This window comes from Podarcis pityusensis (genome assembly GCF_964106645.2).
Source record: "Podarcis pityusensis genome assembly, chromosome: 15".
NCBI lineage: Eukaryota > Metazoa > Chordata > Lepidosauria > Squamata > Lacertidae > Podarcis > Podarcis pityusensis.
Genome location: NC_138040.1, coordinates 21726510 through 21750810, shown reverse-complemented (window position 1 = coordinate 21750810; position 24301 = coordinate 21726510). Strand labels below are relative to the sequence as shown.

At 46.0% G+C, this 24301-nt stretch overlaps 1 protein-coding gene across 4 annotated transcripts; it reads right to left on the bottom strand.

Annotated features, from left to right (window-relative positions):
• Positions 1 to 166: 166 nt before the first annotated feature.
• SCN3B (sodium voltage-gated channel beta subunit 3) lies at positions 167 to 23544 on the bottom strand. Of its 4 annotated transcripts, none has more exons than XR_013979966.1 (7): positions 23114 to 23482; positions 11180 to 12938; positions 8685 to 8848; positions 7451 to 7676; positions 4742 to 4880; positions 3577 to 3694; positions 167 to 3064 (listed from the first exon to the last, which is right to left on the bottom strand). XR_013979966.1 is itself a non-coding variant. In XM_080983719.1 (7 exons), the coding sequence occupies exons 2-6, from the start codon at positions 11235 to 11237 to the stop codon at positions 3628 to 3630; spliced, it is 654 nt and encodes a 217-aa protein (XP_080839845.1). In that variant the 5' UTR covers positions 11238 to 12938; positions 23114 to 23482; the 3' UTR covers positions 167 to 3075; positions 3590 to 3627. The 4 variants fall into 4 exon arrangements, 3 of the variants coding, with proteins under 3 accessions (XP_080839845.1, XP_080839847.1, XP_080839846.1); XM_080983719.1 differs by having other exon boundaries at positions 167 to 3075; positions 3590 to 3694; XM_080983721.1 differs by lacking the exon at positions 11180 to 12938 and having other exon boundaries at positions 167 to 3075; positions 3590 to 3694; positions 23114 to 23473.
• Positions 23545 to 24301: the final 757 nt, after the last annotated feature.

Sequence of the window (24301 nt, the reverse complement as noted above, 5' to 3'; positions counted from 1 at the left end):
TGATTTAAAAGGAAAAAACAACAACCACAAACTTGACTGCTAGAAACTAGGAGTTTAAAAAAAGGCTACAAAGCCAAAATCTTAATGTAAAGTAGCTAGGGGGGGGGGAATGGAATAAGAGTATGAATAAAATATAATGAACAAAAGAGAGAGAAAAAGCATCACGTGGGTTCTTTTGCTTTTTATTTTGCTGTCTGTTTTCTACATCTCCTGTGCCTTTTCCACACACATCACAGACAGAAGACACAGTCTACCTTTTGAGTTGAAGAGATCATACACGATTACCTTTGTGTGCCCATGTAAGGCATCCCACCAAGGGAGGTTGTATTCACCGTCAGAAATCCCATATGAACTACTGCATTAGAAGGCAGGCGGAAGAAGGTGTTATTTCTTAAAGAATTATGGAAGTAGTTGTGTGGGAGAAAAAATGTTAAGGGGTTTATCTTTACCATTCATTCTTCTGAAGCTTTCCTGGTTCCAGAACTGCTACTTAATTTCTCCACCTCAAGAGCTGAGGGTGTTACCAGATTCTATTATATCGGGTAAAGAATGCAGAGGCTAGATTTAGGCTCAACTGGATTAGGGTCAGATCACTTCCCAAGGGTTAAATGGCAAATCATGGGCAAAATCAAGAAGGAGGCCTTAGTGCGAAGAAAGCTCCTCCATGGTTACTTTCTGCAGGATGTGATGGAGTGCGCCTAAAGTGGGCATGACAGCTGGACCCTTCGCCATGTGGAATTGTGGGTGCTGCTTTGGTTCACAATTTGAGTAACTCCACGAAGCGTGACATGTTGAAGAAGGTGAGTTACAGCTCTAAGCTTCAGATATAAGCTTCATAAATAAGATTAATGAATTAGTACAGGTATATGCTCGCTGAGTAGCATCAGCATTGCTGTATTTGGAGGGGGGGAGAGTAAAAAAAAAAAAAAGCTTACAGGGTTGCTCCAAAAATTACTGAGACAGGGACCTGGTTCACACACAACGCTAAGCTAAACCATGATGTGGTTTGAATGAACCATTGTGGACTCCTAGAGAGGAATTGTAGACTCATCAAATTTTAGAGCTGGAAGGTCCCCCATAGGTCATTTAGTCCAACCCCTAATGAAACCCTGGCACATGGCCATGCAACCTCTGTTCAGAAACTTCCAATTGCAACCCTGATCGTTCTGCTGCTGTGACGATCTGGGCTCATGGCTTAGCTCTCCCCAGAGAAATCCTAAGCATGCCAGAGGGAGGGAAGGGAGCATAACCCTGCCACTCATATTTGTAGCAACAAACCATGGTTTGCCATTAAGTCTACAATGAGTCTTTGTGGTGGATTGTGCTCTTTAACTACAGCAAAGTACTTTGCTATTCATGCTTTTTCTAATACTATCATTTACTGTGAAATAAAATAATGCATGCCTGGGCAATAATCTGATCCTACCAAACAGCTAGGCTTAATATTTGCGCCCCTGCACAGTCTTCAGATTCCTTTGCTGAAAAGAAAAATTGTGCTCAGTGTTCTACCCCACCATAAAGCAAACCATTACCAGATAGAAGTTTAGATTTTATTTATGCAGATCTTCTAATGGGTGGGTGGCCTTTTTACTGGCCCAGGGGGACAAACCCACCTTGGCCCAATCCTCGAAGGACAACTTGTGGCTGTGACCACCCCATGTCTTATGCACATAGGCAGACAGCCTTCCTATTCAGCTGATCTGTGCAGATCAGTTAAGGGTGATGGCAGTGGGTATTGCTTCCTCTTTCTTCACTGAAGTTGGTCTGATAACCGGGAAGTGAGAGATTTGCACCCCTATCTGGGTGCTGGGCTGGCCCTCTGTGTTATTTCCCCTCTTTCTTGCTGCTGTCAAAATTGGTTGGGTTTTGGAAGAGGGGGCAGAAAAATATGATAGCGGGGGCAGATCAGACCTGTGAACCTGGAATTACATCACCCCTGCCTGATAATAAAATAGTATATGGCAACTGGAGGGCATAACATGGTACTGGCAGTGGCAGGCTTTGTTTGAGATTGGAATAGCTGAATAATTTTTTTCAGTGCCGTGCGGTTATTAAAAGCACAGTGCTCTTTGAAATGAAAGGTTCATATTGCCATCTTCCACCGATACTTCAGTTAGAATTGTCCATCCTGCTTCAGTCTCTCAAGTACATGAAAGGACACCTGACCCGACTTAAAGCCCCTACAATTCTGGGCATCTCTGTCACTGCGTCAAACACTAAGGAGAATTTTAACTTTCATTACAACATCGCGTTTTGCAAAGTGGTTATTTGCCACTGCCCTCCAAATCTTGCTGGAAATTATTTTAGAAGTTTGCTGCTTGGGTTTGACTAAATCACAGAATGCCCAAGTTAACGACTCTTGTCCTATTTACACACAGTATATGACATACTATGGAGTGTTGCAACATGGAAATCACATACGATGCAAAGAGAGGGTGCTTCATGGCCACACTCTTACCCCAGGACTCAATCTAGTATCTGTATAATATCACTACTCTTTTAGCAGTGCACTATGTACCTTGGAAACATCTCTGGCTCGAGCATTTCCTCCTTCTGTGCCACAGGTTCATGAAAAACTAAACAGTTCAATTACTGTATTGCTTCTGCCTGGCTTTCCATTTGCTCCTGGAGGTATTGGCCAAAACAGACCCACTGTTATCTGCTTCCCTGGTAAAATCTGGGGCATGTTCTGTGGCATCACTGGGGCATCATACTGAAATTAACACCAAAAGCAATGATGACTAAATGAATGCCACTTAATGCTGAGGAAGCTGTGATGTCTGAATGCACCCAAAGGAAAGTCTGTGCTAGCGAGAGATGAGTGAGTATTTACAGAGTCATTGAGGCGATGGGCAACAGAGGAGGTACTGCACCTCTCCCCCCCCCCCCGACTTTGCATGCCTCAAAGGAAAGTCTTTAACAAATGGGCTGATTGCTCAAGGAATGAGAGCCATGAAGTCAAAGCAGTGCGATGTTCCAGACAAACGAAACAAATTTACACTTCCTCATGGTTCCTGGTCTTGGGCTCCTGCAAAACCTGGCTGCAGTGACTTACTCCTTGTGTCTGCTGAGTCCCTGAAAACAAGGAAAAAGAGCCAGACTGTGATTTGCCTTTCACTTTCAGAAGATTAGATGAAAACCTGCATGAGCAAAACACACCGCCTGCTTGTAGAAGTCACACATAGGAGAGGAGTTTTAGTGCATCACCAATTACCTACCTTTTGGACCCCCTAAAATTGTTTTATGTCTCTTGTACTTTGAATTCTCTGTCAGGAAGACTGCTTTGGACTCTTACCTTCAGCAAAATACATACAAGGGGGGAAATCTCAAGATGGCACCATGTCTTCTACTCCATAATCCCTGGAAGAGTTCTTGCTGTTGGAGTCACTTGGAACCATTGCTGACCTGTCTACGGCAATCCACATTCCATCCACAGATCATATCTGAACATTTTCAAATACACTCAGTAGCTTCCTTGGGCCTTGAGATCATGAATGCCCCCCATGGTGGTGCCTTCACACAGATTTGGATTTGCTAGGCAGCCAATGCCCTCCCCTGCTGCCATGTGATTTGCACAGAGCTTTTTCACCTTTTTTTGCACACTGTACACCTACGTGGTTTCATCTTCTACTCCTCCTCCACTGGCACAGCACAATTCTCCTTGTTTTCCGAAGGGATGGCGAGGTAGTCAGTCCTGGAGAGCAAGGTGAAAAGTGTACTTCAAGGAGAAAGTCCTGAACTGGCAATTTTAAAAAGTGGTTTATATGGGGAAGGACTTTAGCAAAGTAGGAGAGCACATGTGTGGCATCCAGAGCATTCTAGGTTTGAGCCTTGCTGACCTCTCCAGTTAAAAAGGGAGATCTTGGGACCAGGGATCTTGGGACCAGACATCACCATCACCATCACCATTACCATCATCACCATCACCATCACCATCATCACCATCACCATCATCACTATCACCATCATCACTATCACCATCATTATTCCCCACCCATCTAACTGCTACTCTGGGCAACTTCCACAAAATATAAAGGAACACAACAAAACACCAAACATTAAAATCTTCCTGAAACAGATGTGATGTTGATAATGTAGCTCACTTTTGCATAGCTTTTTTTTTTTAAGCCAGCATGGGAGGTGGGGAGTCAGATTTGGACCGTGGTGTGTATGTGTCTGGGGTTAACCATTTGCCTCTGCCATCCGATAGAAATCCTTACTGCTGCTACACCTGCTGTTTGAATGAGAGAAAATGGCTTTCCTCCCATTGCAAGTAGTTGGGCACTAGGATGTGTGACTGGATTCTGATTATGACTTGGCAGGGGCAAAGTTTAAAGCTCCCCCCCGCCCCAGTTCTAGCTCAAGGTACCTGTATCAGCTCCTGGATCCATCTTCTTTTGGACAGAGATGACTCCATTTTAAAATTGTGGTTTTATGAACTCCGATATGGAATCTTAGCCAATCATCTGGCTGCTGCATGTTGGACCAGCATCACGGAGCAGAAGGCTATCAATGGCTGCTAGCCACAACCCTATGCTCTGCCTCCACAACTGGAGGCAGCAATGCTTCTGAATACCAAGTGTTGGAAAGCACAGAAGGAGAAAGTGCTGTTGCACTCTGGTCCTTCTTGCACGCTTCCCTTGGGGGGCTCTGGATGTCAACTGTGAGAGCAGGACGCTGGACTAGATGGGCTCTTGGTCCAACCCAGCAGGGCTATTCTTACATTCTTCTGTTCACTTACGCATTTTCCTGAGCAACCTCCTCTGCCTTGGCAACTTTCCTGTAGCAGTAGATCATTTCTACCAGCAGCCACAAAGTGAGGAAGACTAAGAGAATATACATCATTATTTCAGAGATGACAGATGTGAAGTCTTCTCCAGCTGTGTAGGGGACAAGAAAGGGAAAGAGCCACGTGAGCAAAGCTGCCTTGGTGGGCCACAGAGCATGGTGTCCTGCTTTGCAGCCATCTTTTGGAAACCTGTGAGCCTGTGTGATTTTCTATATCTTCCTATACGGAAGTAATTTGCCATGCAGAAACCGAGCGGCTTTCTTTTCTGGCTCGGACTGTAAGCTCTGTGCCAGTAGGCAGTTGCATGCCTATCGGCTCTTATGGAATGGATTGTGCCAACTGGAAAATTACTAGTAACCTGCAGCCAGGAACCTAAACACACACAGTTCCCATTCGCCAGCTGGTGGTTGCAAACTGAGCAAGGATCCCACTGTACCACCACCTCAGTAGAACAGTACAACCTCAGGCTATTTGCAGAGCAATGTATAGAATTTCTTTTCCATAGACCATAGTGCCCCCATGTCATTCTTTACAATCTGGATGAAATACTCATGCAGAACATGATGTAATGCACATTATAACCAAACACTACCAAGTGTTGGGAGGATCAGAGCTTTCGAGTAAGCAAAAAATGCTGAGAGGCTAAATGAGGTGAAAGCAGGATCACCACTAGAACTGGGTGAGACAACTGAGGTTCTACCATCTCTTAGAAGACTTTGTGGTGCCACCCACTGCATCATTGGCAATAAGGCTGACATTTGCACATGCACTTTAGATTGGGGGGGTTGGGCTAGATGGCCCCTGGGGTCCCTTCCAACCCTATTATTCTACGATTCTATATGTTCTCCTTAGCGCATGCACAAACGTGCAGAGTCGCTCAGATGACATACTTTGCTTGGGACAAACAGAGCTATGTCTGTGCCCATCCTGGAACCCTGACAGGCTCTCCTTTTGTTTCCTGTTTCTTTACTTTCCCCATCTGCAGATGTTCTATATTGTGCTGAAGACAAGGAAACAGAACCACCAAGAAACTCAGGGAGGGATCTTCAGCAAGGGAAGGAGACAGAGGGGTGAAAAGGACACAGAGAAAGGGGTACACAGCTGTTGGCAGAGGGGAAGAGAGAAAAAACAATATAGACATAGCGTAAGGAATGAGATGCAACAGGAGGGAGCCATATTTAGTTCAACAATCATTTAGCGCTGCTTCTGTTGAAACTGACAGTCTCAGCAAGCCATTAGAGAACAGCCTACGGACAACCCTTTCCCCCCAATGAGCCCAGTTTTGATGACTCATTGAAGTAAACTAAATGATGATGTGATTCCCTACAAGGACTTGGGACTTTTTAGTTTGGAGAAAAGACAAATAAGAGGTGACATAGTGGGCATTTATAAAATTATGCTTGGCATGGAGATAGAAGAGCTTTTCTCCCTCATAACACTAGAATTAATGGACATCCTGAATGTTGAAAGATTCAGGATAGATTTGAGAGAGAGAGTAATTTCCTCCAACAAGAGGCAGTGATGGTCACCAATTGGAATGACTTTAAAAGAGGATTGAGTAAATTCATTGAAGAGGAGGTTTTCAATGGCCACTAGTGACCTTCATGGGTGGAAGCTGTAATACTTATTATGCATATAAGTTGCTGGAAGAGGAGAGTGCTCCTGCACTTGAGGGTTTTCCACAAGCATCTGTGAGCACAGGATGCTGGACTAGGTGGGCAACAGGCTCTTCTTATATTCTTATGATAAACATTGCGGTGAACTGAGTTCAAATCTGGGGGTGACTGGAGGTAGGAAAGAAGCTCTACTATTTTTACAGGTAAACAAACTCTGAACTAAAACTATATTGCCATATGGAAGACATGAGTTTCCTAATGACCCAAAAGTTTTGTGTGAGTGGGAGGGTTCTGTTTTAGAGGGTAGACAGAAGCAAAAGTCTATAGTTTTGAATTAAGGGACTATTTTACATCTGGCCTAAAACTTGGCCAGTGTGGAATACAGTGCCATATACCTATTATTACACCAAGTCCATCACAAGCCCCATTTCATTACATTCTGCCTCGGCTCCCCAGTAGTCCCTCGTGGGGAATGGTGACAAAAGGATGGTGAGATAAAGCTCCAAAATAAGCTTTGGAACCAAGTTTTCTGAAGGCAAAACTGTATACATGCAAATATTGCTGCTCGTTTGTTCAGCTCACTAACATGGAGTGAAAATCATTCAAAAAGATTTCAGGCCTAGTTCTTCCACTAAATGTATACCTTGTATTTTAAAGGAAGTAAGAAATGAATAGGCCCTTGCAAGTTTGAACTGTGTGTCCCTTCTATGGATCAGAGAAAATGTCCACCTCCCCCCCACCTGCCCCGCATAGTGGTCAGAGTAGTTTAAGGGGTGTTTGGCATCAAGGCTATAAAACGCCATCCATGTTTAACCAGCCCCACAGCGAGTGTCTCTGGGTCACCTAGGAAGTCATCCTTAAATTTGGCCCTTGACAAACCCTTCAGCCTGTTTTACGGAATGCAAATGTGCTTGAAACTTGAGGAGTCTCTCCCCCCCTCCTTACACAAAATACCAACTTATGCATCACCATCTTGTGTGTGACTGCAAGAGACCCACTGCCAAGAAGCACCAGAATTAAGGGACATGCCCGTCATCCTTCATACCCTCCTCCACCACCGTGAGACGGATGAGTGTAGAGCGGGTGACAACTGGTCGATGAACCTCAAAGTTGAATTCCCGAGTGACATTGCAGGTGTAGATCCCCGAATCATTCAAAGAGATGTTGAGCACAGAGATGGACACATCCTGCATGTCTATGCTCCCGTCCCATTGGAGACGACCACGGAAGCGGCTCCCAAGTTCCTGCTTCTCATTTTCGTACTTGTAGATCTGTAGGGAGCAGAGTAAGGAAGGATGCTGTCATTTTCAGACCTTTGTGCTGTCTTCTGTTGCAAGGAACAAAACCGGACTGTTTAAAATGTTTCTTTGGAAAAGTCTTCTTTTAAAGATCTTCTTCAGAGCCCTCCCTAATCTTAAACTCTTCTTCCCTGCTCCAATGGATATCGAATACAAAGAAAACATGTGACAAATGCATGTGTGGATTTGCATTTAATACGCTCCCTTTGAACAAGAAAATAAGGTGGCAATAGTGCAGAGCAGGAGAGAATGACACATGATCCCCAAGAATAAACATGAACAGATAGTCTCTTTGGATTATGCTACAGGGGCATCTCAACAGTAGTGTGGCCAACACTGGGTGCTTTGCCAGGTGTCATAACTGAGGTCTAAAAACAGCTGTGGAACAGCTGTCCTTGTGTGTCAGAACAGAAAAAGAGGAAGCAATGCAAAAGTATTTATCACACCAATATGTTTTCTTCAGCTGCTCTGTGAATAAACTGGAGTTTAGCACTTTGTTTTGCCAGGATGATGACTTCCCGCACCAGTAAATATTTTGGAGAGCTTCTTAAAAGATGTGTGAACAGCATTTAAACTCTCAGGACATTTAACCTTTCTGATCTAGCATGCCTGAAGCTGATGGCTGGTAAGATTCCTGCTCAGTCCTTGCAACTCCTTTAGGAAAGCAGATCTGACCTCCTCGCAGCAAAGCCTCCTGTGCAGATCACCTAATAGGGTTTGAGGACCCAGATGAGAATCTTGTTGGGAATAGCACCCTCATCAAAACATCTATTAATAAATGTCTAGTTATAGGCGAAGACCTATGCATTTGCAAATGATCCTCATTTTGCTGGTTTTCCCTGCCACCCATTACCTGAGATTTATCCTTTTCACCTTATTTCCTCCCACCCTTTATCAAGGAAGAGAATAATGTCTCCTGGTCCCTTTTTCCATTTCTCATCTCACAGGCTCATAGCTAGAGGCACCCAGTGTAATACTTACAGGCTCATCTATGCCCCCTTCGGTCTTATAGTACCACTGAACCAGAGTGTTGGCAGAAACCTCTTCTCGCTTCATGCAGGAGATACACAGCAGCTTCATGCGCGACCCTTGGACTGCCTCTGTCTCTGAAGGTACTTCAACGCACACTGAAGAGCAGACACCCACTGGAGAGCCATGGATCAGCAGCCCAGTTTGGATATGTGAGCATATAGGACAATTGGGAGAGGGACCCATTTCCAAGAAGGGAAAAAGACAGAGGAAGACACAAACACATGGAGAGGGGGTGGAGCGACACAGAGAACAATCTGTTATTCAAGACACTTGCGATTCTCAGTGAAAATAAATCTCTTAATTCAACACTGGCATTCGTTGAGAATGGATTAAATATCAGGATTTGCAAAAAACCTTCCATCCTATGTTGATCTCAACCAATAATCCACATTAAATAATAACTTGGTGCTGAATTTACTAGTGCTTTGCAGATTTATGCATTGTCCCATCTAATTCCTCCAACACAGAAATCTGAATTGTGAGATTTCAATGTTGCTTTGATTATTTCGGCTACAATTGAAGCACATGTGACATACAGTCAACCAACCAGAAGTTATATAATCCAGAACTGCAAGTTCTTTCTTGAATCAGAAAGGCAAATGTCACCTCCCCCCCCCCTCTCCCTCCCAGGTTCTTTTTAAAAATATTATGTTTGTTCTTTACATTTCCCCAGAGACCCTGCAAAACACATTATGAAAACCTATATTTCTACACACACACAACATCTATAAAAGGCTATTTTTCCTAAAAGCTCACAACATTTAAAAAAGGCAGAAGCATAAAATACGAATGATAAAATGCCCCCTTCAAAAGTCCTATCCCCAACACAGTATTGCAGTCTACCAGACTCGACAGAGCTTTTCATCACCATTCTTATGTGAGAATTAGGATGCCAGAATTAGTATCATTCTGGTTCTCTTATACATAGCATAGTTTGCGCAAGTTCATGTGAACAGCTGGCACCAAGTCAGATCCTACTCAACAGTTTGAATGTTTCCCTCTTAAGTGCTACTAGCCAAGCATGTAGATAATGCTTACTGTACCCTTTCTAACTGACACTGAACAACGACAGCTTCTTTTTGCTAAGCAAACAGTGCCAGTGTTTCCCCAAGAGACATGGGGTTCAGGAAAAACATCTTCCTTGAGCCAAGAAGCCTGCACATTGCTCTGGGGTTTCATTTACTCTGAAGAGCATTTTTGCACAGAACTCTGAAAGCATTTCTGAATCCCCTCCTGTACCATTTCTGTACACATGTGAGAATGTTGTTCAGGGAATGTAGAAAAGAGAAGACAGCCATTTTAAAACTTAATGCACATTTTAGCCAAACTAGGGAATTGCAGATGTGGGGGGTGGCGGGAGAGAGAACCAATGCACCCCAAACAAACTGTTAAGTGTGGCATGTGAAAATGCTTTTAACTTTCAAAAGTGCATAGAATTGACTGAAGAGCAAGGTTGTAATTGTCTGTGCATTCTGCGCCCCCCCCCCCAATGCTTTAAATAAAAGTTGGCACAAAAAATTGCACTTTCGCAAACATGTTCTCCTTCAATGAGGCACAACCCTTTCCCTGTGACACTTCCAACACCTGTTTATCCATTTTTACAGGCTTCATTCCCAGCTGTTCCTCTGTTGCCTTGGGATCCACAGTTTAACTGGGCGGTCTGACAAGGGACAAATCCACAGTCTAAGGGGTTGTTTCTCTGTAAGGCTTCCCAGCCAAACTGCTGTGTTCTAAGATACAGCATGGAATCCAAAGTCTTGCCTGAATACTGCTGGATTCACTATTGCAACTGTATTTTGGAGGTAAAATGCAAAAAGAAGAAGAAATGGTTGGAAGCCCCTTGAAAACATCTTTGAAACTCAATTTTGACATGGGAATTTAAAGGTACTTGGGCTGTTGCCTCCTTTTCTAAAGACTCCCTAGAGAGAAAGCAAGCTCCAAGTTTAATTCCCAGCATCTCCACCAGCCAAGCAAAGCTGGAAGAAACTCCTTGCCTGAAACCTTGGGACAATATTGATTTAGATAGATCAGCGATCTGACTGGTAGAAGGAAGCTCCCTAAGGCCCTCCTTGGGGTGGAGTGGGGGGAAGGAAAGTTAATATGAAAGTCATTGCAATTCGCAACCAATTTTCCTCCGGCTTCACTTGATATCGTGCACGTGCAGATCCAAGTGCACGAGGCCCATGGTTGCGCTTTGACTCTGTCCAACCGGGAAACAACCACAACCCTCCCCTTAATTAAAGTGGTGCACAATAGCTCGCCATGGCAACCCTTCTCTCTCTCTCGAGGAGCTGCTCAGGCCCCCGGGGCAACTCGGCAATTAATGACTTCATAGAGGACCTTCTCAGGGATCCTTCCCACTGAAACGGAACCCCTCTCTCTGGCTGTCTCACAAATACACACGTTTCACATGGTTTCCTGGACCGCAGGCGGGAAGCACCTACCGCAAAGGACCACCACCAGCAGGGAAGAGGCGGCGGCCACCTTCGTTAGCGCAGCCATGGCTCCTGGAAAGGCAGACTCGGCTGGGTCTCCTTTCTCCACCAGATCTAGTAGCTTAGTCGCCGCGCAACTGGATCCGGACGGGAGGGGGAGGAGGCGCTGGGCTGGAACCGACCGATGAGAGCAGCCGGGCCAGGAGGAGGCAGGGATCAGGGAGGGCAAAGGTGCACCGTTCAAAGTCCCTTCCTGGCGCTCCTCCTCTCGTAAGGCTTTTCAGCACCAGGGAGAGAGCCCGCGGGTCGCCGCCCTCTTTGGACAGCTTCGCGCTGGAGGAGGCGCTGGGCTGGAACTCGCCGATGGGAGCAGACGGGGTTCCCGGAAGGCAGCGGTGCACTTTTAACTGACGCGGCTCCCGCGTAGCGGGTTTCAGCACCACGGACAGCTCCTGCGGGTCGCCTCCCTCTTTGGACAGCTTCGCGCCAGGCGGGCAGGGTCGGGGTTACCTGGCGAGGGCGCCAGCGCCGGCTGCCCCTTCCCAGCTGTGGGCATCACCAGCCCCTTGGAGGCGCCTGCGCTGCCCTGCCCCCGCCTGTGCTCAGCCCAACGGTTCAGGGGAAGAGAGGCGAGCGACAGAGGACAGCAGGGGTCTTTAGACCCTACAGCCCCGCGGCGCGAAGGGAGTCGAGGAGAGGCCCGAGATGGAGGGGCTCCGCAGCCACCAACCCTCGCCGTCGCCACCCTCGCCGCCACCTCCAGCTCCGAGCCTCCCCACAGGAACAATGCATCTCAAGCCGTGTGCTGGAGCCCAGCCTCCTGCGCCGGCTCTGCGTGGCTGGGACGGCTTGTGCCCGCCTTACGAGAGCGCGAGGGTGGGTGGAGGAGGAGGAGAAGGAGGAGGAGTGCCGCCGCCTCCCTTCTCCGAGCCGTGCCTGGATTGGGAACAGCCCCTCAGGAGAAGCATGCGCAGACCTCTCTTTGGCAGAAGCAGGCGTCCCCCTCCCATCAGGAGAGCGAGACTCCCTTTTCCCGAAGAATTGGGGGTGGGTGGGGCGTTTCCTGCCTCTTTCCAAGCCAGCTGCTCCCAGAGCCCCTTCACATCTACACCACCCCTTCAGGGTTGTGCGTGGACGCGGGGAAGGAACCATGTGCCACCTTTATTTCCTTGGATAAAAGGTGGGATATAAATCCAGCCAATCCATCACTAATTTAAATGTGCTTTGAATGTATGGTGTGGATGTAGCCAAATCCAAGGTTCACTTTCTCTGCTGAAATCTTTCATAAGCAAACAGCAGCAGGCAAAATGGAAAAAAATACCCTTTTCTGGAACAAAATGAGGCTGGCAAGGAGAGCAAAAGAGAAAGAGAGGGAGGCTGAAGGGACTGCTGCCTCCAGAGCCCCCAAAGCGCCCATCATCCTAAATGATTTCCATGCAATCTGATGGGATGTTCTTCAGTGTTTGAGTGCACAGCAATGCCTGGCATCCTACCAGAGGAGCCATGCTTCTCTGCTGTGGTTTCCTAAAGGTGGTAGCTAGTCGGGAGTGGCAGCAGTGGCCTGTAACAAGTCCATGTGACTGCCATTGGAAAAGCTCCAAAGGTCACTCTTGCAGCTGGAAAGGCTGAGAAAGCCTCTGTTCTCATAGATCCGGCTTGTGCCCAAAGGTTTTAGTGGCAGGAGCTGGCTGGGTCTCTTCCATCTGGAGAGGAGCCACAATTCCCATCACACGCATCTCCAACTCTGCAGGGCAGTCTGTGGTCAAACCTGAATGGATTTAGAAGAAGGGGATGCTCATTAGATCAAGCCAGGGTAGACGGGGATATACTGACAGATTGCTGGTTGATTTGCAGTAAATTGGCAAGGATTGCAGACTCTCAGTTGTTTAACAGCAACAGGAACTAAATGACCTGCTCCCACCCAGTTGCATTGCTGGAATGAAGAAAGATGTTGATGCTGCTTGTGGTTATGAAAGTGGCAAAAGTGGAGTGGGCATTTTGTGTGCTCAGTTCTGTTTTAGTACCCAAATCATTCCTGGACTCAGAACTATTTAATTTGTTAATAAGTGTTTATCTTTTGCATCCAGCTTCAGCTGATGGATTTGGCTTGGGGGGAGGGATCCCAGTAAAAAAACACGCACAAAGAAAAGTCAACCAAATTGAGCAAAACTCTCCATTAGATGATTTTGCAACCATGTATTTCAACCTCTCTCTCTCCTGCTTTCATAGAAGTAGAAAGTTCCCACCGCCTTGTCTCTGGCAACAAGAAAGTGCAGGAAGGGCCACTGGATGGCTGGCCTCCAAACTAGACCTGGCCAAGAGAGAGGGCTATTCTCAGAAACCCTAAGCACACCCAGCTGTCGTGTCTCTTTAAGCCAAGCCTACACATCAAAAGCAGTTCTCAGAATAAATGTATTACGCCGTAAATGTTACTCCCTTCCCTGGAAAGCAGTTGCTGCTATCTGAAGCAAGCAGGCTAGAAAACAGAGTTATATCCCTGCCTGGGGTTGGCTTTTAGAAGGCATCAATCAGCTCTACATGCCTGTCCTCAATGCAATTTCCACTTCTTTCAAACGTGGTTGTGTTTGTGGGCTTCATTGCATCTCAAGGCACATATTTACATAAGAGCAGATATGTGCCAAATACAAGGGATCATGTTCGCTTAAACAACACATTTTGAATTAATGTTACATGGCACCCTGTTCTTCGGTTATGTAAGAAAAAAGGCACATCTCCCTGAACATCTGCCAGGGGTGCCATAATTACTTGGTTGAATGCTGCCTGCTGATCCTGAATACATTGTCCATGATGGCTGGGACTGATGGGAGTTGTATTCCTCAAGAACTTGGAGGGCCGCAGGTTCCTCATTTCCTTAAGCCCTTTCAACTCTGTCATTCTATTAGTATTATTTGCAAATTCTTAATCCATTTTTTTCTTCCCTTGGAGATATCATCAAAACTAAATAAAGCCTGGGAAACATGTGATCATCTATTTATTTGTTTTTTCTCTTGGAGTCATCTGCATTTTGTCTGCAGTTCACCTCATATAATCTATCCTGGGCCTAGTGGGTGGATATTGCTCAGCACTGCTTCATATAGATCTTCAGAATCTGTTAAATCAGGTGGCTTGCACTCTCGTCTGACAGCCATATGCTCACAGAAGCACTGTGAAGTCATGTCTGTTTGCAGCAGGCCAGATTCCTGTCAGGAAATGCAAGCCCCTGGATGTGAGAGAGGATGTGGTCCAGCAGAGAGCATTCATCACAGAGCAGGAGCCGTTAAGGAAAGACAGGCTGTTTTCACCTGTGATAAAGAAAGAACCTGGATGGAACACTCTGACTCAACTCCTATAAATGGCCTCCTTTCGCTCTCAGGAACATGGCAAATTTTGGCTCTCTGGAGTAAACCGTTCTGTCCCCAAGGCCAAGGCATGGTGAGTCTGTGGGTGCTAGGCAAGAATATGTTTCCTGTTCAAGTTGTTCATGGCAAACGAAGTCCAGTAGGAGTTGTTTGTCTGTCTTACACCACCATTTCAAAAGGTGCCCAGTCATTGTGAACAAGCAGTGATGCTTTGGAGGGTCCTTTGACAATAACTTATTCATGATCCACCTTCAGTGAGTCCACCTTCTGACCACCATTATAATCAGCTCCACCTCTTCCTGGCCACCACAGTTTTCTGGGCCTGAGCAAGAGGCAGGGCAAGAAGCAGCCATTTATTTATGTACAGCATTTATCATTACATATCTACCCTCCTTTCATCTTAGAAGGCATACATGGCTCTCCCCCACCTCTCCATTTTATCCTCACGACTGCCCTGTGAGGTACGTTAGGACACTGGACTAGATGGGCTGCTGGTTTTCTTATGTTTCTATGTGCAGATTTTTTTGTTGGCTGATTCTCACTGTTTTAATACAGTGATCGCACTTGCTTTCATTCCATCCGACTGACATTCTGTGAAGAAAGAGCCAGAAGCTGTCATTAAAGTCATTGCTATCCACTCCCCATTTCCTCCAGCCTTCTGTATGCTCATTAAGCAAGTGCTCTTTTGTAGGAGAAAGTTTTCCCCCCACCCCACCAAAGGGCAAGAGGTCCCTGTATGGCTGGTGAAGGCTCAGTCCTCTTTGGTCTTTCAGCCAGAGATAGCACACACACAGACACACAGAGAGAGAGGAGAGAGAGAGAGAGAGAGAGAGAGAGAGAGAGAGAGAGCGCACTGGAAACATTGATGAATATGAATTGTGAATGCTACAGAGAGCGGAACCGCTCTCTGTGCAGGGGTTGCTATGGGAACACCATCCCAGCCAGGGCAACACAGGCACACAACACACACACACACACGGTCTGACACTTCTGTAGCAGAACAAGGAGGGGGGGGATGATCAAAGATGCCCAACATTTCTGCCTTCAACAATTCCTCTGATTTCTCTGTGATGCCTTATTATAGGCTGGAATCAAGAAAGAAAACCTGAGCAGGGATGCCTGGGCCTCATGCAGTTACTGGCAGATGGCTTCCCTGCCAACCATTAGAACAATTGCAGAAATGCCTTTCATTGTGCAAAAAGAAATATTAGCCATGCCTTGCCACTCCTGGCTGCCAGGGGGTTGAGAGAGACCCAGATCTATCAGCAGTTGCTCACCATTCATCATGTACTGGTGGGTTACTCTTTCAGCTGCTTAAATTTGGGGATAGGACTGTCCTGAATAGAGTCTGCCTTCTTCAGCAGAGGTCTCCAGGGGGCAAAAAAGTACAAGGGCTCCAGCAGCAGAAGGGACACAGTTCAGTGGTGGAGGATCTGCCTTAGCATGTGGAAGCTTAGTCCCTGACAGCAACTCTAGGTAGGGCTGGGAAGAGACCCCTGCCTCAAACCTTCTACTGGTCTGACTCAGTAGAAGGCACCTCCTGATGCTGCTCTGTACTAGACCAGGGCAAGAGCTCAGTGAGAAGGGCAAAGAATAAAGGGGAAGGCTACTGTGCCCCACCTTCTTGTTATTTCCTATATCTTTCCAATAAAAAAATTGCAGATCATTTCCACAAAATAGTGAGGGTGCTTTCATATTGTGGCTGTTTTCTGGTGGTATTTGGCCACACAGTAGCAAATTCAGGGCACTCTTTTAAAGTTGATTTGTGCAATAAATCAGCATCCCCCAAAGATGGGACTTCTTGTGAGATGATTTGTTTCAGGTCACCTCTTCTTCGCTCTTTCTCTAAACTAAAAAGTCCCAAATGCTGCAGCTGTTCCTCATATGGAAGTCACTCCATCATTTTAATTGCCCTTTACTGAACCTTTTCCAACTCTGCAACCAGAACTGTACACAGTATTCTTTCACGACCCCTGGCCTCAGAAAGTTGTGGGTGTTATCTGGAGGCACTCGCTGCCAAAAGAAAGGAAGAGAACTCCATGTTTCTTCTCTGTGTGTCTCTAGACAGATGGACCACTGGGACTTTCTCAGAAATATACAGAGAACAAACACCACATCCCATGCTTTGAGGAACAGTTCCATATGAAGCCATCTGTTAGCATGGCTGATCTTAGCCCATTCTTCCACCTATGGAGACTACAGGTGCCGGAAGGACCTAGTGGTGGCTATCACACAAAGAACAATCACATCTGATGTGTTTTATCAGTGCAGCTCTGCATTTCCATCCATAGAGGGTGAATGAAGACTCAGCAGGTGGCGCTGTCTCTTCCATGAAGCTTCCTTTGTCAGGCAGGATGGCTACAAAGATATGTAGTGAGCCTGATGTGAGTCATCAATAGTGCTCAGGTCAGGGCAGGTCTTATACCTTTCAAATTTCAGTGGTGCCCTGTGCAAGGCCAAAATTCAATACACACACCCCACTTCTTGTATTTTCTTCTGTGCATGCTCTACAGCACCCCTCTCAGTGTGATGCCCAGTGTGGGGAAACTCCTCTAAATCTGCCTCTGCTTATGTAGCCATCAGCATCATGTGAAAATGTTCCTGAAGATTGTCAGGCAAAGTGAGCACATTGAAAACCCAGGTACAATGAAACATACAAACAGAAAGCCTCTGCCCCACCAATGAAAAAAGCATCACTTTCCAGCTCACTTACCAACAACCAGTCTGAACAGAAATACCTTTCAGAGCCACAGTCTCTGCACTAATCCAGGAATTTGCCTTCCGAGCACAATATTTTCTTTTCCCAAATAGCCAGTGTGGGTCCTCTGATTCATAACAGGAGGACCCTGCACTCAGGGGGGTCAGGGACTGTAATTCTCCAGCCCATGCAGTGGCCCCTTGTGTCTCCATCTCCATAGGGAGAAGAAGCTCCTATTGAAACAAATTGGGGCTCCCTCCAAGGCCAATAGCAGGTGTAGAGGAGGGAAAATCTGGAAATCTGGGAGACTAGATTCAGAACTGGGCCCCCCAGATAGGCTATTTTTGGAAGAATGAAAGAAAATCTTACATTCAAGAGAATACCAAAAAGTACAAAATGCTGTGACATTTCTTTGTAGGGGAGCTGCTGCAGTCCCTTGATCATTTTGGTTGTGCTTGACTGATTTAACCCATCAGCGTCTAGATACCCTACTGTACCAAAAAAGGTGAGGTTTTTTTAACCCGGCATCTAAAAGGTTGGATTGAGACACACTTCAGTGAAGAGGTAATTTCACAGGCAGGGAGGAGACACCCCCTAAAAAGATCATTCATTGACAATTCCAGGAATTCAGAAGTGCCAGATCTCCTATCGATGAGGAAATGCCACTTATTTTCTCTAAATATTGTGTGAGAAATGTGCTTCATTGGTTCCTTAGAGATATTAAATTTAACAAAAGATGGGAACAGAGAGATGGCAAGAGAAATGATAGCAGAAGGCAGTGTGTGAGAGAGATCATAGGCTCAATTTGTGCTTCAGGTAAAGAACATGATGGAGAGTGGGGATCAGAGATAAATTTGGCTCTTCAAAAACACGAAAGATTCAGATTCCAATGTGGGATGAAATCCACCCATAAGTATTATAGTAAACAGAAAAGACAAGAGGAGACAATAACAGCAAACTCAAAATCAATGTTCATGGTAAACTAACGATTCCTAGCAGCCTAATACAACCTGGAAATGCTTTGATGCAAGTGAAATTCAGCATTTAGCCACACAGAGGCAGCAAGGAGCAGCATGAAAGGATTCCTATGGGCAACCATGGGTCTCATGCCATTGTCAGGAAGAATGCGGCAACAAAAGGACAACCTCTGATCTTTTAGCAACAATTCTCAAAGGTTTATGGTATCCTTCTTCTGGGCATGTTTTTTAATGAGACTGGACTAATAAGACAAGCATTTCCTGATAGCAGCAAAAGTTTGTGCATCTCATGAGTGCTGAAACGAGTTTTTTTAAAGTGATCCTTCTTTGGGAAACTCTAACCTGAGAATGTGATGTGCTTTTGCAGCACCGACTTCTAAACATGTTTATAAAGGTTACAGTAGCTACTCTGAAAGCTAGTCTGGAAGATTCATGCATGCAAGGAGGGAGGGGCTCATGGCTCAAGCAGATTTTTAACTGCTCCAGAGTGCTTAAAATCCCACCAAACAGCTGGCTTGAAACACTTAATAAGAACTTAAGAGCCACCTGCTGGATCAGGCCAAAGGCCCATCTAGTCCAGCATCATGTCCTCACAGTGGCCAACTAGATGCCTGTGGGAAGCCTGCAAACAGGACCTGAGTGCAACACAACGTTCTCCCCACCTCTGATTCCCAGCCACTGGCCTTCAGAGATATGCTGCCTCCAACAGTGGTGGGAGAACACAGCCCTTGTGGCTGGTCGCCACTGATCAGTGTATCCTCCACAAACTTGTCTAAACCCAGTAGTGGGCGGTGGGATGGGGTGACACTAACCTCACAGCAGCTCACCCGGGCGACACTGGGGCAAGGCAGGAGTGAGACCAGGATTGTGCAGGTGCACAAGTGGAGCCCATGTGGCCATGTCTTGACAGCCACACCCATGTCAGAGCCCTCCCATGTCCCCTTGAGGTGCAGTGTTGGGAGCGGGTCTCAGCATATCTGCCCCATCATACTGACTGCTGCTGGATATTAAAGCAGTCCAAGTTGGTGGCCATCACTGCATCCCAAGTGACTAAATTCCAAGGTTAACTGTGAGGTGTGTGAAGAAGTCCATCCTTTGGTCTTTCCTGGATCTCCCAGGGGTAATCTCTTCCTACATGGACTATGAAGGATGTCCACCCAAGCTGGTCACTGCAGGTATGAAATAGGCTGAAATCATAGAATCATGGGATGGTAGAGTTGAAAGGGACCAGAGGATGATCTAGTTCAACTCCTTGCAATGCAGGAATCTTTCAACCAACACGGGGCTCGAACCCATGACCCTGAGATTAAGAGTCTCATGCTTTACTGACTGAGCTATCCCTCCACCCACCTGTTAGGATTCTTGCTCCGTGTTTGCAGTCATGGGATTGTTGTCTATCACATGATGGTGTATGTTTTCATTCCACTGAGTGGGAAGTGACGGAGACAGGATGTTTTGGTATTACTGTGTTCCGTGAAGTGGGATTATTTCCCTTTGTTCTTTCTCTTTGCTGTATGATGAGAAAGAGGAAGGAGCTAAAACAGAATGCTCCGAGTGTATTATATGTAAATAAACATAGATTAGCCAAAATGCTGTGCTACTGAGTTCTGTTACGCAAACTGCAAATGCTCTGCGTATCCCTAAGTGTGCTGATGCTTCTTGGTATCAATTGCTGTGTTGTTTGGGCTGAAGAAAGCTTTTGAAGCTCCCGAGCCAGTCGGGCATGTGTCTCTACCAGGGTCCTATAAGAGTGTAGGATAATCCTAGCAACATCTACCCCTTCCACAGCTGACAATGGGCTCATATTTCCTTCAGTTTGGGTAGCTGTTTTCTTCCTCTTCCCCCTCCCCAAACTCTACATTAATCCAGGGCTTCAGAACATCTGCTGCTTCACCAGCTCCAAGGAGTCCCAAGGCTCCAAAAAACCCTTCCATAGGAGTGTTGAAGTCATGGTTGGAAGAGGGGGGACCAGCTCCTACTGACTACTGCCATGATCTCAGTTCTCTCCTGACTGCTGCCCACATTTTCAACTGGCCTATTGACCACTGGGTCCTCTCTCTAATACACAGTCAGCTCCCATTACATTCTGCTAAAGGTGATGTGTTACAAATAGACAGATCACAGATTCTGCACACACTGACTATTGCTGGAGTGTTATGTGTCAGGGTTGGAAAAAATGACTGTAATACAGATAAGTGGGATATGGTCAGAAAAATCTGGGAGCGGTTAAATTTGGTTCAATGAAGAGAGGTGCTGAAGAGCAGAGAGAATCATCAGGTACAATTAGATAATTGGTGCCTGTTAACAGCTGATGGAAAAAGAGAACTGGAAATAACAGTGTTGGAGTGGGTGACCTATTTTTTTCAAAGATATAATTTGCAAAGTGGGGAAATCTCACAGGTATAAAAAGGAAAAAAATGCTTCCTTCCCCTTCTTAGCTGTTTTGATGTTAAAACAAAGGTATGTGTGGAATTGTTACTATTTGGTAAAGTTATAAGCAAATCTATTTTTGTTTGTATGCATTTTTTTGTGAAGAACAAGTCTGTTTTTTATATATATATATATATATATATATATATATATATATCTCTCCACATTAACTTTAGCTTAACCATACAATACACAACAGCTTACTACATGTTAAATGAGAAAATACACAATCAGGCTAAATACATTCATTTAGCAACCACCATCAGGGGCTGCAGATACCCGAGACACTTTCTTGCATTATGTGGCTGATCAGCCTGCTGTAATACAACTGCCACTTCTACATAATTTTGAGGGGGGTTAGATTTATTGTGCAATGAAATTATTTTTTCAAAATAAATTTAAACGCCACTGTTTGGGATAGCTTAGTCAGTAGAGCATGAGACTCTTAATCTCAGAGTTGTGGGTTCAAGCCCCACGCTGGGAAAAAGATCCCTGCATTGTAGGGGGCTGAATTAGATGACCCTCATAGTACCTTCCAACTCTATGATTCCCTGATTACACAGACATACAAATACCAATACCAATACCAATACCCATTTGCGTCCCTTCTCCACTGCCCTCTCACACCACCCCAGCCCATTCTGCAGGCTCTCACCTTTCACTGCTCTTGTGTCTCCCTTTGTTATCACCTTCCATTCCCCCACTGCCCTTTTATCTCTCCCTGCCATTGCTCAGGTCCCCCTCCCTTTTCCCTCTGGACTCTGACCTGTAGTGATTCTCTCTACCTTCCCTCCTTCCATTATCCCACAGTCCCAATGCCTTAGTCTCTCCCCCACCCTTCTCTTACTGCCCTCACTCATCTCCAGCCACACCCCTCACTTTCTTCTTTTGTTTACAGTCATACTTGGGGTTACAGATGCTTCAGGTTGCATTTTTTCAGGTTACAGGACCGCCGAAACCCGGAAGTACCAGAACGGGTTACTTCCGGGTTTCGGGGGTTGTGCATGCGCAGAAGCGCTAAATCGTGCTTTGCGCATGTGCAGAAGCACCGAATCGCAACCCGTGCATGCGCAGATGCGCTGCTGTGAGTTGCGAGTTGTGAATGCTGCAGGTTGAGAACATGTATCCCGCACAGATCACATTCACAAACTGAGTGTCCACTGTATTTGTTTGTTTTTGAATATTTGCACCCCTCTCTCCAGCCAAAAAGGCTCCCAGAGCAGCTTACAATCAAAACAAGACAGCCTCTACCCTCAGGCTTACAAGCTGAAAAAAGACAACACACAAGGGAAAAGGAACTGGGAGGGAAGAGGAAAATCAAAATCAAAACTCAAGCACCAATTTCTAAACAGTTGTCTAAACAGTTTTCTAAAGAGTTGTTTCAGGTGCAGGCAGTAGCAGGTGGAGCAGGGCTTCTGGCAAAGCTGATGGAATGAGTCTTCTGCTTCCCATTTTTCCCACTGAGGCAGTCTGAGGGAAGGGCTGTTCCCAGGTGATGGTGGAGGGAGAGTTCATTACATATCCGTAACCAAGGGGAAAAGAACTCCAATTTTCACAAAAAAAGCACACTTCATAGCCCCCCTGATGACTCTAGCAGGCAGTTTGGACTTAAATATGACAAACAAGCCCAGTCTAGAGCTGGAAGAAGCCAAGGGGGGGGGGGGGAAGGGCACATCTAACAAATACTGAAACAGCTGGCGGATGGGGGAGGAACTGGATTCAGATTGCATTTAATGGTGAATCTATCAAATTCACTCTTGCAAAACAACATGAGAACCGAAAAACTGTCATCCTTCAAAATTCACATTTCTCTGACTAACATTTACACAAATGAATATAGTACGGTGGGCATAAAAATGAATAGATTAGTGAAAACAATATGCACAAAATTGCACTATATTAAAAGCAATTGCTTGCAAAAAAAAAATGTGTACACTGGTGACTACTGCAATTAGGTGAAATTTGCAGTAAAATCCTGATGAATTTTCATGAGGATTCTCCTCCCCCCCCCCAAAAAAAAAACAAATTGCTGCAGAAATGTGGAAAACTTTAGATTGGAGAAATAATGAGAAAGTGAGAGAAGCGAAATTGACAGAGCCTTCCACTCTTGACAAAGCGTTGCATCCCTAACAGCACATCGTATCTCTTTCCCACCCCCTCAAGGCAAACCAGCCCCAGAGGTGAATTTAGGGGAGCACAACCAGCTTGGGTGCACTGAGCGCAGAGTCTTGGGGGTGTTGCAGAAGACTCTACAACTATTACGTAGTATTGAGTGCGAGAGGTGGGGGGAAGCTGAATTTTGGTTTTGCACAGGACGCCACTGAAATTTGAGGCTCCAAGGACTCCCACTGCCAGCCGGCTACTGCAAAGTCAGAAAAGAGAAGCCCATGCCTACTGTCATGCCTACTGGTGGCTGCATACAAGCAGCAGGCAAGGGCAGAGGCCCAAAGTGGGCAAAGCAAATGGATATGGCTCTTACCTTTGTATGGTAGGTGACGTCCCAGCCATGCAAAAGGCAATGAGGCTTCTCCATGCAAACCTCTCCATCCACACAAGCAAGAGGCACCACCCTGGTGAAAGGACACCTTCTAGATATGCAAAAGCACTCGAGGAGGGAGCCACTGAGGTGTGGCTTGGGGAGATGGGGGTGTGGCCTGGGGAAGAGTAGGTGTGGCCTGGGGGTAGGTCCTGAGGGTCAGTCAGAGAAGGCTGGAGGGCCAATTTCAGGCCCCTTCCTGAAACTGAGGATTCCCACCTGTAGGCTAGATGGGCAAATATCTCACCTAGCCAGCTTACAAACACACAGTGAGAAGCACATCTATACCTATATAATTTCAGGCTTAGTGTCATTACCCTCTTCCTGTCTCCCAGTTGTTCTTTTCGCAACCTGCATTTGCTAGGAAGATGCTTGGTCTCCTGCCCCACTGCCTGGGGAGGATGCTTTGTAATTGCATTAAAAATAGATTGCAGGCTGCGTACATTTACCGAACAGCACGAGCCACACCTTTCAACAACGAGGCTGGCCAGCCATGTAAAACATTGTCTTTGGCTACAGTTAGGCAACTTGATGCGCTGTAGGGAGTGAATCATTCGCTGCTGATATCCAAAAGCCCTTTGTTTCCTTGAATGAAATTATCCACTTTTCTCTCCCCACACCCACCCTTCCCCTGGTCTCATGTGCAACATTTATTTAGGGCTGATAGTAGGGCAAGATCTGCCTCTGTGGCAGATAAGTGGAATTCAGACGTGACGCTGCTTCCAGCATTTGCAAGGTATAAACAGGATGGAGATTTTTTAAGTGACTCATGATTGGCAGCCATTGATTTTGGAGGGCACAGGCAGGACAGTCAACAGTATTTAGGTCGTTAGTCCAGATCAAATGCATTTAGCAGGAATAGACGACCGTTCTTATTCGTTGGCATTATGTGGCCTACATTGTTTTGGGTCAGTAGGTTCTGCTGGGGCAAGGAAGCATTTGTCGTTTACCCTCAGTAAAGCAAGGAGTTAGGGAGACTTATTCAAGCCAAGGGCTGCAGTCTCTCAGGGAGAACCTTCTGGAGGGTCACATGACAGCGTGGGCAGGGTTAGAGGAAAAATGGGTGAAGTAATGGGTGTGAGGGGATGCGGATGGTGCTGTGGGTTAAACCACTGAGCCTAGGGCTTGCCG

Excerpts from the sequence above, each read along its gene's own strand:
- SCN3B (XM_080983719.1), bottom strand. The coding sequence starts at position 11,237 with ATGGCTGCGCTAACGAAGGTGGCCGCCGCCTCTTCCCTGCTGGTGGTG. Across the intron at positions 7,677-8,684 it reads AAGGGGGCATAGATGAGCCT|ATCTACAAGTACGAAAATGA; the intron begins GTAAGTATTACA and ends TGCTCCCTACAG. Across the intron at positions 3,695-4,741 it reads GAGGTTGCTCAGGAAAATGC|GACTGACTACCTCGCCATCC; the intron begins GTAAGTGAACAG and ends CTTGCTCTCCAG.